This window comes from Lissotriton helveticus, chromosome 11, assembly GCF_964261635.1.
Source record: "Lissotriton helveticus chromosome 11, aLisHel1.1, whole genome shotgun sequence".
Lineage (NCBI taxonomy): Eukaryota > Metazoa > Chordata > Amphibia > Caudata > Salamandridae > Lissotriton > Lissotriton helveticus.
This window is the reverse complement of record NC_136072.1, coordinates 232,403,091-232,420,442: the sequence shown is the minus strand read 5'-3', so window position 1 is coordinate 232,420,442 and position 17,352 is coordinate 232,403,091. Positions and strand designations below refer to the sequence as shown.

General features: G+C 49.1%; 1 protein-coding gene across 2 annotated transcripts in view; it reads left to right on the top strand.

The window, feature by feature from the left end:
- Positions 1-17,352, top strand: part of HLTF (helicase like transcription factor) — a 498,779-nt gene that overhangs the window by 257,393 nt on the left and 224,034 nt on the right. For both annotated transcript variants that reach the window (XM_078667983.1, XM_078667984.1), the window contains one exon: positions 3,611-3,754. In XM_078667983.1, coding sequence (XP_078524109.1) covers positions 3,611-3,754 — 144 coding nt within the window. The remainder of the gene's footprint in view (positions 1-3,610; positions 3,755-17,352) is intronic.

Below are 17,352 nucleotides of genomic sequence, written 5' to 3'. Positions count from 1 at the left end.
TCCACTTTCTGCCCCTCTTTCTGAGGTTCTTCTCTTCCTTCTTTCTCTCGCCCAGCAGGGCTCTGCTCTGGGCACTGTCAAGGGCTACCTTTCTGCCCTTTCAGCCTTTCTAAGGCTGCCTGATCAACCTTCTTTGTTCAAGTCCCCTATTGTAAATCGTTTTCTGAAGGGCGTCATACACATGTTCCCTCCTGTTCCATTTGTGATGCCTCAGTGGGACTTGAACCTTGTTCTTACATTTCTGATGTGCGCTCCCTATGAGCCACTTCACAACTGCCATCTCCGCCTTCTTACTCTGAAGACTGCTTTCCTGGTTGCCATCACCTCTGCCAGGAGAGTGAGTGAGCTCCAGGCTCTTTCATCTAAACCCCCTTTCCTTTCTGTCCATCCGGACAAGGTTGTGTTGCGGACTAGGCCATCTTTCCTGCCCTAGGTTGTCACGGCCTTCCACATCGGGCAGTCTATCACCTTGCCCACCTTCTTTCTGCCACCGCATCCCTCTAAAGAGGAAGAGCGGCTCCACCGTCTGGACCCAAAACGTGCGCTCTCTTATTATCTGGATCGCACACGCCAGGTCCGGGTGGATGACCGACTCTTTGTTGGTTACGTGGGCGCTAAGAAGGGAAAGGCGGTGCACAAGCGGAACCATCTCTCGGTGGATCATCTTGTGTATCCAGGCATGTTACTCCTTGGCTAAGAAGGAGCTCCCTGTTGGATTGCGGGCTCATTCCACTCGGGCCACGGCGACTACAACTGCCCTGGGCCGGGGAGTGCCCTTGCAGGACATTTGCCAGGCAGCTACGTGGGCCTCGCTGCACACGTTTGCAAGACACTATTGCCTGGACAGTCAAGTCCGGAGGGATGGCTTCTTTGGCCGTTCCGTCCTCCAGGACTTTCTGGTGTGATTATTGGTTCGCAGACCCACCTCCGGGGTTGGTATTGCTGGGGTATCTATTCTAAGGTAAGAAATCTATCACTAACGTGTCTCTTTCAGATGCACAAGTTACTACTTGTGTAACGATATATCTGTAAGAGACATTAGTTAATGATAGATTCCTTACCGACCCACCCATCCTCCCCGTTCTGCGAACCGATATCTAGGGTTAGGGTCATCCCATTCAGGGCCCTAGTTTCAATGGCACTAGTGTTGGTTTTTAACATGGCTCTGCGCTTCTGGTGCGGAAAAGCTGTGTCTAAGAACTGACGTCAGCACGCGGAGGCGGCGTCTAAGTACTCCGACAACGTCATCACGGCGCCGACGACGGACGTGGAGCCACAGACGACGCGCGAGGGTACTGCTACGCAGAAAAATTCCGCCTGTGGATATTCTAAGGTAAGGAATCTATCACAAACTAATGTCTCTTACAGATATATCGTTACACAAGTAGTAACTTGTGCATTGTTCCCTGTGGCGATGGTATTGTCTAATGTAGTCTGTATATTCCTGACATCTTCCCTGTAAGTGTGGACTAACTGATTCCGCAGGTTGAAAAGCAAATAAAGGTTTTTCCTGTCTCACATCCTCCTGATCATTTAAAATATGCCAATTCCTATATACCACATTTTTTATTTTATTGCTATAAATATTGAATTGACTGACAAAAACTACTCTTGATGTATTGCGTTCTTTGGTGGTTTTATTCAACATGGTATCCCGATCGTAAAACCTGGCTCTCTTAAAAGAGTGGTATATACGTTTTTTGGGGTTACCTCTAAACTTTTAATTTGTTTTTCAGTACAGTAGAGTGTTCATAAAAATCTGTCAGGTTGGTACAATTTCTCCTTAGACTGAGGAATTGACTAAACGGGATATTATCCCGCTGGGATTTAGGGTGGAAACTGGAGTAGTGGAGAAATGTATTTTTGGCCATTGGCTTTGTAAATAATTCTACCTACAGTTTCCCCTCTACATCCTTAATGGTGATGTCCAAATAATCTACACTAACCTTACTTTGATGAGCAGTGAATCTCAAATTTTCGTCCCCCAAATTTAACCAGGTAAGGAACTCAGTTAACTGCTCATTGGGCCCATTCCAAATGAAAAAGACATTGTCAATAAAACAATGCCATTCCAGAATATTTTCATAAAAGGGTGCCATTTCATTGTATACATGACGGTCTTAAAAATCACCGACATATAGACGTGCCAGACTGGGGGCACAAGTGGCCCCCATGCTGGTCCCCTTCTTTTGGCGCCACAACTGATCTTTAAACAAAAATTTGTTGTTAAAAAGAACAAGATTTGTGCATTGAACAATAAAACCCCTGTCCACACCCTCTATATTCAAACCTTCTAATACCCTTTCAACCACCTCTACAGTCACCTGCTGGGGTATATTTGTATAAAGAGACTCAATGTCCAGGGTAACTAGACATTGAGTCTCTTTCACAAATGGCTTATTCTCAATCAGGCTAATTATGTGGGAAGAATCCCTCACATAGGATTTCAATTGACTTACTCATGGTTTCAACAAACAGTCTATATATTTGCTCAATATTTCAAGCAATGAACCCAAGAATTCTGTTGACATCACATATAGATGATTAACTTTAAACAATATAAATTGTATTATTTTGATGTACAACATAACACAGGCTAATACTGTAGATAAACATAACAGAAGTAAGTCTTCATTAGAATATGTTGTCCCACATTAGGGCCCCAAATGAACATACAATCAACAGCATAAACAGTGGAGTCGAGAAAGTTCCGTATTTGTACATTCCCCACAAGAAGGGTACAAACCGCTTCATTTCAGAAGATCCACTGACAGTAAAGTAATGCTTGAAAAGAGAAAAAATAAAAAGGTATGCATTTGTGGACACTTAGCAGGGAAGGACACTTACGGACGTCCACTCACCAGCGCCCACATGTGTCACAAGGGAGCGGGGAAATCCAGTAGCAGGAGAACGGGTGGGCTACTCGAATGGGAGAGACAGATCTATGTCTCTGTTTGTAACACAGAAGAGGGTCTACTTCTCCTCATGCCCAGTGTGAGGATCTCAATTGGGCATGGTGGCCAGCTGAAACTCATAAGCCACTGATAGCCCCGACCGACCCTACACAAATCCAAGCGACTTATTTAGTGTTACAGGGGAGAAATCAGGTTTGTTCCAGTTATCAGTCAGGGCGGGTGATTATCATTTTTCGCATCTAAATTCCTAATGTATACTTCCCAGCACCCCTTATATGCTGTGCTCACTCCCCTGGTGTCAGCATTGCAACCACAACTGCCTAGGTACGTGCCCATTTTAACAGTGTACCTAGCCAAAATAGATGATTATACTTAAATAATATTCCCTCAACTCACTGCCATGGTTTTGAAATACATTTTATGTAGACGTGTGGTAACCAGCACTGTGCTGCTATGCACCCTAGCTCCTGCACCTGAATATCTTTTATGTGAAAAGAATTATTGTGTATTTTTTTGTGTTGCATTTTCAATAGAACCGTTCTAGAAGTAAAAAAAGATCTTAAGGTGTCAAAAAAATTGTTGATGTTTTAAACAAGGTGGTGGCAAAGTGAACAGTGAAACTGGATACAGCCTGTTTTTAAACAAATACATGTGAGCGGTAAATATTAACTCAAATTTGGTTTCTTTCCTTGTAGGAACAGTTTGAGAACCACGTAAGGCAAGATGTGCAATTGAATATACTTGTTTATTATGGTGCAGATCGTGTCAGAGAGCCTTCAGAACTGTCAAAGCAAGATGTTGTTCTGACTACATACAGTGTACTGAGTTTTGAATATGGAGTAAGTATTTGTGAAAAGCCGAAAAATTGCTTTCATTCATCATGCAATGCACACACAAAATTGCAAACTGGTCATATGTTTGTACCCTGACAAGAACCGCTGAATCTTTCACATGTGCGGAGGTCGGTAAATGGAAGATCATAAATTAGGAACATTTTATTTTAAACGCTTGAAAACAGCAGATTGCCCTCTGACACACTATGCAAAAACAAGTTTTGTTGCTGTTTTCATTCACAACAATGGTTGTTGCTCTTTCATGCACTACAGATGGGCAACACCTACGATATTAGAGAGGACAGCAACCCCAGGCACCACCAGACCCCTTAGGCAACTCCTCTCAGGCTCTACAGATTGCTTTATTTCCAAGAACAACAGATGGATGCACACTCCAGCCAAGAGAGTCTACTGCAATGACAATTGTACATATTTTCTATGGCAGTTTTTAGACCAAGCGATTCATAGAGGAGGGATTTTTGTAACATCTCTAACATAAGTGGTATTCACTGAGCTCTTAATATAATGTATCTAATTGGGTAACACTTGAACACATGGAAAGACCACACAAAAGTGCATAGTAAATGCTATTTCTGATTGAGACTCCTAACTGGCGATTTCTCACATTTCGAATATTTCCTAGGGGTTGGACTGTATCTGGAAACCTTGAGCAGTACCTCTGCCCGGTGGTAGATGGCACCATGCAGCTCCGCACTACTGCCTTTATAAGCGCCACTCCAGCATGCTAACATCAGTTCCTTTCTTTCGGGGCCACCAGATGCGGATGTGGAGCCGTCTCTCGTCTCTGTGAGACACTTTTTCAGCCAAAACATTTTTCGTGTATAGGGGGAAATGTTGCCCCGCCGCCCCCCATGACCGGATTCAAATCCTGTATTGATTGTTGCAAGTAAATGTCTGCGACAGATCCTTATCAGGTTTGCCGGTGTCTGGGGTCAAACCACGAATCTACGGCCTGCAGTGACTGCATGTTGATGAACCCGAAGGCCATACGAGACTGGGAGGCAAAACGCTGTTGACAAGCACCAGAAGACTCTACGACGAGACTGGTCCAAGTCGAAGGGTCAGTCCCATTCCTAGCCCAGAAGTAGCAGTACTCGTTCTAAGGTTGGTCGTTGTTGCACTCCAATCCTTTGGATAAGTCAACCAAAAACACAAAATATCCAAGTGGGACTCTGCCCCTTTCTGCCACTCACATACTCCTGAGAAGGTGCAAGTGTCTCACCATGCCTCTCCTCCTGGTGCACCTTAAGGCCCCAGGGACCTGATAGACCCTCCATCTGGGTACGCCAGTGGGTTCCTCCTTGGCACCAGTTGGACCCTCTGAATCTACTACTGGCCCTCCTCCGACTCACGTTTAGATTTCGCCTCTGGTGGTATGCTGCGCGCTGGTTCCCAGAGTTGCAATGGTGATGCCAACTCCAAACAGGAATGCCAGAGCAGGGGGAGGAAACGCAAACAATGGACTTCAAGGGAAGATAAAACACTAGTGTCATTTACAACTCTACTCTTTTGAACCCATCTAGATGCTAGGCCTAAGTAGGGAGTGAGCAGATGCAAGGGGGAGAGCTTATGGAGATTAGCCATCCTAGGGGTGGGTTTAGTAAGCATGTTGGAAAATCAGCCATGATGAATGTGGAAGATTTGGGGCACTCTGGGACAAAATAGTGCCACACTAGGATGTGGTCATAGCTTCGGGCGTTACCCTGTCCCCCATTGTACAGGAGTGCCCTCCTGCTTGACCCAGAGAACTTGGAATAAGTATCTGAGAGGGGCAGAGCCTCTCAGATCTCCTGCCTGAAACCTAGGAGAGCAAGAAGTGCCATGCTGAGAAGTTTGATGTACAATGACTAAGGCCTGTAATCGGAAGATTGCGCCTTCTGCACCATCTAGAACTACAGCCCTGTGGACTACTTTGCTGTAAAAGTACTAAGGAGTGGACTCCTTGCAAGCTACAGGTTAACAGAGCTCACCTGGAACACCACCACCAAGAATCCTCAACCTGGAGCATTACCAGTGGATTTGTAAGGGTTTTGTCCAAGTGGATTATGGGAATTGAGGTCCTCAACTTTCAAGGACCATCTTTGAGCTTTCAGACCCTTGGAGTGAGTTTGAAACACTTTGGGACCCTTTGGGGAACGTCAGGAAAAATGTTCCAGAAGTTTGGAGCAACTTTGGGGAAAAAAGCTCCATAAGTGGACCGACTCAACCCGGTCAGTCAAGCCGCCTACCTTTAATCGCGAGTTGGCCTGCCGTCCAGGTTCGTCCCAATGAAAAGCTCCGTAAGTCCGACTTCCAGAGTTAAAAATTAATATCTCCAGTCCCCTACATTGGATTTTTGTCATTTTGGTGTCATTTTAAGGATAAAAATATTTCTAATTGTTAGAAATTGGTGTTGGATTTTTATTGTGCATTGTGTCTTAATAATTTACTGAATTGGTGTTTTAAGTGCTTTACATACCTGTCTTTGAAGTTAAGCCTGCCTGCTCGCCGCCAAGCTACCAAGGGTTGAGCATAGGAATAATTTTCTAAGACCTATTCTGAGCCCTATACTGTGTTAGTGGCCTTATTGCGAGCGCCAGATATACATTTGCCCCTACTAATAATCCAGTTTCCAACACTAAACAAATCAGGAAAGGTAGTATAAGATGTTTTAGATGTGGTAATGCAAAGCATGTGACCAAATATAAAGACTGTCCAGGCTGGAAGCCATGGCTCAAAAAATGTGGGTAAAAAGGCAATTCACTAATTGCGGTAAGGCTAACGTCACAGGCAAACAGAGAATTAGAGAAGTAGTTTCAAGTTTTCAAGTTTATATTAATTTAGCACAGTTACTTAAAACCATTGCTATACAAACTCTACTTTAGCACGAGTATAAAATTGAGCTTTTAGCACATTTATCAAATAAAAAAAAGGCTAAAGAACAATTTTCAAGGCTTAGAGACCAATATGCTTATTGAGGAGCAGCATTATAGTTGCCTATGTGAGCGTTTTGCTATGCTTGACCGGATAAAATAGTTAAGACAGAGAGTACTGGGCCAAAGGACGGAAAAAGTCTGTAATGAGTCTTTGAGGGGGAGGGTGAGGAAGCATGGCAACCAAGGGAGGTAATAGAAGATTGTCCAAAAGTCTCACAAATTTTCCAAACCTAGCGAGCACTTGAATGCCAGTAGATGTGCCGCTCGTAATCTGACTGTGCCGTTCGGAGGCTCCACTGCCCGAGTGAAGTTGCTGGGGAACTCTTTTCTTTGCCCTTTCCTTGCTTGGACTCTGTGCTGTTTGGGAGCCTGTGCTGCAAGGTGTAAGGAGGAGCTGCGACGCGTGAGTAGGGGAGACCGGGACTGCGAGGACCAGCATTCAGCAGAACACCCTCAGCTGGTTCCTCTTCCCGGCCGTGCCACGCCCCCTCTCACTGCTCATCACCTCTCGCGGCCCCCGCTCCGCGGGAGCCGCTCGTAATCTGACTGTGCCGTTCGGAGGCTCCACTGCCCGAGTGAAGTTGCTGGAGAACTCTTTTCTTTGCTCTTTCCTTGCTTGGACTCTGTGCTGTTTGGGAGCCTGTGCTGCAAGGTGTAAGGAGGAGCTGCGACGCGTGAGTAGGGGAGACCGGGACTGCGAGGACCAGCATTCAGCAGAACACCCTCAGCTGGTTCCTCTTCCCGGCCGTGCCACGCCCCTATTAAGTATGTAACCGAGTTCCCATCGCGCATCTCGGGACGCGCGCGGGACTCAGCCCGGGGCTAAGCCCGGGCAAAGGGCGGGCCGTTTGAAGCCGTTCGAGGACTGGAGAGACTGGACTGGGCCACCTCCTTTAGCTCCCATCTCGCTTACTTATCTGTCACCTTCTAGGTAATATGGTATTGACTAGAGGAAATAAAACTAAGGCCCCGGGTAGTGTGGGTAAATTGCTAGGTCCTATGGATGATTTCATTACAAAGGCCAATACATTCATAGACCAAAGTATTTCACTGATGGAGGAAAGGGTGTCCCTGGATCTAGCATTTGCCAAAAGATCCTCTATGGGTGATCTGGCAGACACTAGAACACCCGCTCCTGGTAACTATAATGAAGGGCCGATGGTGCTTTGTGAGGGCAGACGCAGTCTGCCTAACAATGTGGATCTGTCGGCTTCTCAGCTTTCAGATTCACAGATAAGCTCCGACCTCGAAAGAACACCTGAGCTATTACCCCAAAGTCCTCCACAAACGGCATCACAGGAAAGAATTCTAGCAAGGGGGAGGAGGGAGGGCGCAATAAGTAAAAGAAAAAACGATCCGAAATACCCTACCCCTGAAGTGACGGAACATTCTTCTAGTATCCCACAGAACCCACCCCCTAGAGCAGAACAGTTAGTAGTTCCCGCGTTGATCCATCATGTTGTTCATGAAATTCCTACCCCTATCGACCTGGAATTGCCTATCCTCCTATCTACTATTAAGGGATTAATAGATAGTAATAACTCACAGCTGCTAAACAAGATCGCTGACCTTTTTAAACTATATCTGCTACCAGTAGAACAAAAGTTAGCGCAGCTGGAGACTCAGATATCCAAGTTGGTTAACCTCCCCCACCATAATCAATCGGGAGGGGCCCAAAAAATGGGAGGAAATAATCATAATAAGCAATTTTCCCTGAAGCCAGTAAATACCCTTCCGAAACCCGCAATTATACAAAAGAATGTATCCCTGGCTGTAACACCTATAACAACGAACACTAAGAGTACATTGAACCCAACTACCAATGTAGCCACTACTCTGTCACAGGGAAATGCCCCGTCAACAACAACACCTGTACAGAAGACAGTGCCAACAAACAAAGTAACATCTAAAACTCCGGTGATTCAAACTTTGGCCCCAAATCCTCCGGTTCCAATAGATAATAGAAATGTTTCTAGAGGACCCGGGGAGGCTAGATTCCCTCTTGATTTGCCACCGGACGCATCACCTTACGTAGTGGTAATGACTGATGTCCCGGAGCTAGTGGACCACAACGCGGAACCCATGTGGTCCTTGAAAAATAAGGCGCAACACTGGCTACATACTAATCGTCCCATGCCTCCTACTTGGCATGGAAAGATCTTGACAGTACGCAGAAAATGTCTGAAAACCTTTCTGTTTGGCTCAGTTTAGTTGTTTATTTGCTGGACTCGGAACCTCACAGTACTCTCTTTTTAATTGAAATGCTCCTTTGTCAGTTGCGTTACTGGTTGCCAACAGCGCGGAGATACTCCTTCGGGAGTCTATTCATAGCGCTATAAAAACTCGCAAATAAATAAAATAAATAAAAATGGGTGGGTAAAGGTAGAAAAACGATTCCAGGGGATTGTATTGTGATCACTTTTGAAGATCCCCGTGTAGCAGATTATATCTGCTCCTGGGATCATACGAACGCTAATGGAGGTATAGGTACTAAACCACTCTCTTTTTTCTACCCCTTAAGACAACCCAATGGCTTTTATCACGATCATGATTCATCCTGGGCTGCGCCACCTCCCCGTCAGATCGACTTTTCTAACACTAGACAATATGGAGGCCCCCGTCATCGTGAGTATGATAACTCTTGGCATCTTGTGGGATCACGTTACCAGGGTGGAGGTTGGGAAGAATGGGGTCCACATACACACAGGACGGTTCACAGAGAACCGCCCCGTTGGGACCCTTGGTATAACATCCCGTTGAGTAACAGATTTAGCGGACTTGAAATGGTCGATTGACCATCAATGGAAACTGAATCCACTAACTCTAATTCACCCCCGCAGACCCCCAAAATAGGAACGACTCCCAGAATAAGAACACCCCCGGCAACTATTAAAGCCGTACCACTAAAAGCTGATACTTTGCCCAAAGCCACTCTCTTTTGGAACGTGGCGGGTTTACGCCCGAAGATTGAGGACGGGACGGCCCTGCATTTCTTAGAACCATGCAAAATAATCTGTCTCCAAGAGAAATGGTCCACAACAGAGCTTCATCTCTTGGGCTTTAAAACTTATTTTATCCCAGCCGTGCGTAGCTCAATAGGTAGGCCTAAAGGAGGGCTAATAACGTACATAGCCAATACATTGAACCATCTAAAAGTGTCCATGGTTTATTCTGACTCTAATTGTCAAATTCTCTCTCTTTTATTTGCGAATAAGGAGTCTATCATTTTGGTCCACTCTTATAACAACCTAGAGGATGATCAATTTTTGACTCTTTTGCGTAACGTTCAGGAGAGATTAATGCAACTCTATCAGTTGAAGGATGGACACGGGCCAATTCATCTTTTATGGGGAGGGGATTTTAACCTCCATCCATGTCCGCAGGCGAAATCACAGTGCTGCGGGATAGTGGACGAATTTGAGGCCCCATTAGTGCACTTTGTACATACCAAGGTGGGGAATGCCATGAACAATCTGCTCTCAGACTTGGACCTTGTAATAGCTAATTGGCCAAGTCTGGATCAAAACTCCCTCCAACCGACCTATGTGGGCAGAGGTCACCAAACGATAGTTGATTATATTTTCTTGTCTCCTGGATTGCGAGATATAGCTAAAGCTTTCCAGGTTATTGTCAACTCATTGAGTGACCATTTTGCGCTGAGGTTGGATCTTTATTTAACTGAGTATAAGCCCCGAAATATAGAAATAGCGAAAACTCTTGCCCAGAATAAGCTAGAGCTAGGAAAACAGAATGGCTACACAATAAAATGGGGAAAAATTAATCCAGATGAAATTACAAAAAAACTGGTCGAAGTGGCTTATTCCAATATAATTAAATGTTTGGATCTCTCGGTTAACCATGAAGAAGTCCTAAACAACTTTAGACAAATTTTAGAGAAAATCAAGGGACTACTCACTGCAAAATCAATGCCTAAGAATCCAACTAAAAAAGGGTGGTTCAACCACAGCTGCACCACAGCCCTTTCTAAATTAAAACTCGCCCTTCGTAATAAACCCAGAGACACGGGCAGATCCAACTTCTTAGGCGCCAATACACCAGGGAACGCAGGCTAAGAACCCAAGAACTGAAACAGAAACTCTGGGAAGACCTGCATACGAGCGCTCTCTCAAAAAATAGCGAGGCTTTTTGGAGAACTGTTAGATCTCCCTATCTTACTGATAACAACAGTCCTAAGATTGAAGTGGCCATAGACGAAGAAACATGGGTGGCCCACTTCACTAATATTTTTAAAAACAATGTAACCACAGGTGAGACTGCTAACATACTTCCAAAAGTACAATACCCAATTCCGCTGCTTTTTGATATACCCGACTTAATAGTGGCCCTGGAAATAAGCAAGACCGGGAAAGCCCCAGGTCCAGACGGGGTCCCGGTGGACCTATTTAATCACAATTTGGACCTCTGGGCCCCGATTCTTACTAGAGTGTGCACAGCCGCCGCAAATGTGGGAGTGCTAAATTCCTGGACTAAGTCCATCATGGTCCCCATTTTTAAAAAAGGGGATAGCCAGGATGTGAAATGCTATCGCCCCATCTCCTTGCTGGACTCACTCGGCAAGGTTGTTGGGAGAGTAATCCTTGAGCGACTTCAGCAATGGGGTGAGGAGAGGGGCATTATCTCTGATCTCCAGTTTGGTTTCCGAGAGGGGTTCGGAACGGTAGAGCAGGCCCTTAACCTCAGTTTGATTATGGGTAAATATATACAGGCGAAGAAGAACATGGTTTAGACCTGTCCGCAGCTTTTTTTTCACAACAAATTTTTATTTCTCACAAGAGTTAAAGCAGAGCAAAAGTCGTGGTTCTCCACAATCAGGAGAGCGCCACCACACATTACAGCATAGTGTACATACATCATAATAAAACCAAGGAAAAGGAGAAGAAAACAAAGTATGGATCCCCCTCCCCTACCCCTGTCCCCCCCACCAACTCCCATTGCCCAACTCCCCCACTACCCACCCCTTATCCCACCCTAACCCTATGCACGTGCTGTAGACACAAAATAACATCGGTCGTAAGGCATGACATAGCAAGGAGGCACTCAGGTACCACCGCCTATAACTCTTCCTCATGCACCTCCGGGGGATCAAGGAGCAGTCCCCTGTATTCCGCCCATCTCTTCCAGATCTTAAAATGCTTATTGGGGCAGCCCCTCGCCTCAAACACAGGTCGTTCCAATCCCATATAAAAATCCAAACCAGCCTTCCATGCACACATGGGGGGGGCCCGGACACTCTTCCACGCTCTGGCTAGATCTCTTTTGGCCACTATTAAGCCCAGCAGTAATAAGTGGCGCTTGTAGATGTTTCCACCCACGCCCTCGAGTATATGGAGTAAACCCAACCGGTGGGTGCGCGGGAGGTCCCACCCCAAGACCTCAGACAAGCAATTCCATACGCCCCTCCAGAATCCAATCAATCTAGGGCATGACCACACCGTATGCAGCAATGTACCCACAGCCGCGCCACACCGCAGACATTCCGACGAGCCAATCAGACCAGCCTTCCAGAGCCTTTCTCGTGTATAATAAGCCCTATGAAGGTACTTGAATTGGATGAGGCGAAGCCGCATCGCTATCGCGGTTCCGCGCGGGGACTCCAGGGCCTCCCTCCAGTCATCTTCATCCAGGGGGCCTATGTCAGCCTCCCAAGCTGCCTTCAAAGGCAGTAAGGTAGAAGAGCAGTGGGTCACCATCGTCTGATAAATGCGAGAGATCTTCTTGTCCCCAAGGTCCCCCATGAATACCTTAGCTTCAATGGGGCTAAACTCAGGGAGCGAGTCGAGGTTCGCGACACTGGGCGTGAGTGCGTGCCGGAATTGCAAATAGCGAAAAAACTGGGTCTGGGGCATACTGAACTCAGCGCTAAGATCCTGGAAGGACTTAAGAGTAGTCCCGGACATGACCTGTCCCAACGTCGATATCCCAACTGCGTCCCAGCCATCGAATCCCGGAAGGGTCATCAGACTGGGGAGTTGTCCATTATGCCACAGCGGTGTCTCAGCGGTTAGCCTACCCCACCAACCCATTCGGCGTAACGCCTGCCGCCACACAGCGAAGACTACCCTCGAGACGCATGGCAGTGCCCGCCGCAGCCGGGCCGAGTATAGCACCGTGTGCAATGTATGGTCGCCCATCAAGGAGCGCTCCAGGGCGTACGCCGGGTCCCCTCTGTCGCCATACCACCACTCATTGAGTACTAGCAGCTGCGAGGCCTGATAATATGACAACAGATCTGGGGTGGCCAAACCTCCACAATACGTGGAGAGGAAGCACGTCTTCAAGGCCACTCTGGCTGCGCCCCCGGCCCACAGGAAGCGACCTAGGGCAGAATTAACCTGTCGAAACCACTGGGGAGGGATGGGGTGGGGGTAGTTCTGTAATTGGTACAATAGACGGGAAGAGCCACCATCTTGAATATTGCCGATTTGCCAAAAATGGTTAAGGGCATCCGAGACCAAGTTTTAACATCCTCTTGAACCTTAACCCACACAGGCACGATATTACGCTCCCACGTAACACTGGCGGATTCTGAAAGGAACACCCCTAAATATTTCAGACCGTCGGTCGCCCGCCGTAAGCCCGACGCCCAGAGGCCCACCTCCACCTCGCCTCCCAGCACCCAGAGGGTAGACTTGCCTAAGCTCAAGCTAAGACCCGAGACCTCACCAAAAATTCTCATTATTTCTAACACTCGGGGCCCAGAGCGGTCCAAGTCAGTAATAAAGAAGAGGACGTCATCCGCATACAAGGCAATCCTATCCACAAGGGTTTCAGACCATACAAAGCCCCGGAGCTGTGCGTCTATGCGAACCCAAGACGCTAGGGGCTCCATAGCCAGCGCAAACAAGTACGGGGACAACGGGCACCCCTGACGGGTCCCCCGTCCGATGGAAAATACCTCCGATGTGGCCCCAGCGACCCTAACGGACGCCGTGACATCTGTATACAGCAGCAAGATGTACGATAGGAGCACCGGACCCAGGTTGAGACGAGACAGGAGCGCGAAAAGGTACGTCCAGCTGACGGAATCAAACGCCTTATGGATGTCTGCTAGTAACAAAGCCGCCTCCTCTCCCAGAACCCCCATCGCGTCCACCGCCGCCTGCGCTCGCCGGATATTGTGCCGCGTCGCCCGATGTGGCATAAAGCCTGCTTGGTCCGGGTGGACCAAATCCACCATATAGGGGAGTAGGCGGTTCGCCAACGCCTTTGCTAGAATCTTGGCTTCTATATTCAATAACGAAATGGGGCGATACGAGTCATGTCTGTCTGGGGGCTTGCCAGGTTTTTGAAAAACAACGATTTCGGCATGGCACCAGTCAGGTGGCAATCTGCCCCGCTCCCGTGCCGCCTCCAGAGTAGACCGGTAATGGGTCCCAAGGAGAAGCTGGAATTTCTTAAAGAATTCACATGGGTAGCCGTTCGGGCCTGGAGCTTTACCAACATTAAGTTGGCCCAGCGCCTCCCCAAGCTCCTCCGCCGTAAGCGGAGCATCTAGGTCCCGTCTGGCCTCATCAGACACCGCCCGAGGGGGCAAGTCGTCAATGAATTTAGCCACATCTTCAGCGCTTAGACTATCGTGTGGGGCATACTGTGACCGAAAGTAATCGGCGAAACTCGCCGCAAGTCCGGCCGGCTCCGTAATCGTCACGCCGTCCTCGCCAATGAGGCCCGGCAGTGTAATCGGCTGGAGACGCCGCTGACACAACCTATGGAGCATGGCACTGGACTTGTCTCCCCACTGGTATACCCTGCTCCGCGTGGCCAGCCACGCCTGTTTAGCCTCATCCATCAAGAGAGTGGCATAGGACTGCTGCGCCTGGAGAAGCAGCCGTACCGCTACCTCGTCCCCTCCTCCCCGACTCCGCCGCTCCAGGTCCTCCACGAGTTTGGCAGCCGTAGTGGTTGACTCCCGATGTTTACGGCGGGCTTCAGCGCACCAAGCAATATCCACCCCCCTTATCGTAGGTTTCATGGCTTCCCAAGCTACCACAACGTCCATATCCTCCACCAGGTTGTCTCGCCAGTAGTGTGCAACAGCTTCCCGCAGGTGTTGGACATAAGAGGGCTGTTGGAGATGCCACGCAGACATCCTCCACCTGAAAGGTTGCTTCTTCGTAAGCAGGTCAATCGTGACTGAAACAGGGGAGTGATCTGAGAGCCCCCTCGGAAGTATCGCAGCGCTACGTACCCTACTCAGACAGACGGCAGGCATAAACATATAATCCAGCCTCGAGAACGAGCCATGCACAGCAGAGACATACATGTATTCGCGCGCTGTCAGATGCAGATGTCGCCATACATCCACCCATCCTAATCCCTCAACCATGGCCTGCAACCGGGTAGGGGAACTTGAAGAAGGGCCAGCAAGAACTCCCTGCTTCCTCTGGCGGTCCACATGTACATCCATCAGCTCATTCCAATCCCCTCCAATCACCGCCAAGGACTCCGGAATGTCATCCCACACCGTAAACAGCTTCTCGGAAAGGGCCCACTGCAGAGGGAGGGGGGCATACACACTACCAAACACAACCGGTTCCATGCCCACCGTGCCCTTGATGAATATATAGCGACCTTGAGGATCCGCCCACTGCTTCTCATGAACGTACGCAACTCTACGATGCACCAGTATAGCAACACCCCGAGAGCCCCTGACAAAACCCGCATGAAAGACCTGATGATATCCAAATCTCTGCAAGCTAAGTACCTTAGAGCCCATCATGTGAGTTTCTTGGAGCAGGAGTACATCAGCAGCTTCCCTCTTACCCCACCGCAAAACTGCCCCCCTTTTAATTACATCCAGCATCCCCCTGACATTCCAAGTGATTATTCGTAGGGACTCCCGGGGGAGTCCGCGAGGCGAGTCAGCCATAGTCAATCGAGGTCCAACATGACGGCCCCCCATGCCATCGCCACCCACCGTGTAGTACTTCCAGGTCTTCAACAAACAGCACGTGCCTTCTCCCACCCCTCCCGCCCCCGATCCCCCCAACAACTACAGGAACTACTCCAACACACCCTACTGTTTCAGTCATCACTATCCCAACATGGCCTACCCCCAACACCCCCCACCCCAATACCTCAGAGAACATAGAAGTATCTGTCGCGGCATGGGCCGCCCCGAGCCCAAAACAGAGGGCCCAGGACCAACCATACCAATGGATCCCAACACCCCTTAAAGACCGCACTTCCCACCCTACCCCTAACCAACACCCACTGTGCGTGGTAGTCGGAGGCCCTATCTAGGCACTCCCAGATCCCTATCTTCCACCATCATTACAAGTAAACCGTCCCCAAGAACAAGAACAAGCATCATGGACATCGCCCACCCTCCTCGGAACGGGTCCCAGCCACGGACCCTCCGGCTGCCCAAGCGCACCACAACGGCACAGTATCACCCTTGGGCTCACGAATTATCTTCGGAGAAGTCGGACACCCCAGTCTCAGTAGTACGAGTCACACTGGCTGAGGCGGATCTCTTCCTTGACCTGGACCTCCGCTGCCTGCCCGTACGGGGCGGTTGGCCCCTCCGCTCCTGTGACGAACCTCCAGGGGCATCAGGATTGAGACCCGGCTGGGCATGGGGCCTGATCTGCACAGACTCGTCAGTCCACCTGAAAACATCCTCGGGAGAGTCGAAGAAATGGGTTCGGGACTGATAAACAACCCGCTGGCGGGCCGGGTACAGCAGGGAGTATTGGATCTTCAATCCACGCAGTTTAGCCTTAGCATCCAAGAATGAGCGACGCTGCTGCTGCACTAACCTGGTATAGTCAGGGAAGATCATGATCTTTCGATTCTCATACACGATGGAGTCTCTGGCCCTCGCCTCACGCAGAATCACATCCCGATCATGATAGTTTAACAGTCTGGCGATAACAGCTCGGGGCCGTTCTCCCTCCGGTGGTCGCTGCGTTAACGCACGATGCGCACGTTCAATCACAAAGCAGGTGGAAAGCGCCCCCTCGGGGAGCCAGCTCTCCAGCCATCCGGTTAGAAACCGCTCCATATTGTCCTTTTCGCACCGTTCCGGAAAGCCAACAAAGCGGAGGTTGTTCCTTCGTGCGCGACCTTCCGCATCCTCCACTCGGGTCGCAAGAGCCTTCTGAACGTGCGCCATCGCGGCCATTTTGCGTTTCAATGATCCCACTTCATCTTCGACCACCGAGATCCTCGACTCCGTCTCAGTAATTCTCTCCACAGCGTTCCGTAGGTCCTGTCGCAGCAGGGTCACGTCTGCACCCACTGCCCCGATCTTTGCATCCAGCATGTCCCTGGACTGGGTAATTGCCGCCATGAGTGCCGCGTTGTCCGGTCCAGCTCCTCCACTCCCACCGGGAGCCCCAGACCCTCCACTGGGTCCGGTAAATTTATCTATAGGCCCTTGCTTGGGCGGGCCGCCACCTCCCCTAGTCATAGCTGCGTGAAGGTGTAGAGTTCTGTATCAGGAGGCTCTACAGAGGAGAGGGGGGGGGGCTCCACCAAAGAGCGGATCTGTCCGTGGTCCCACGGCCCCCGAAGAGGAGGCGGCCCCCAGCCAAGGGTTACTGGAGCCGATCACCAGGCCGAGTCCCTCACGCCCCTGCCCCCAATGGTTTCGCGGGGCACACAGCGGGTCACTTCGGAGTCTCCGGTCCCACAGGACCCAGG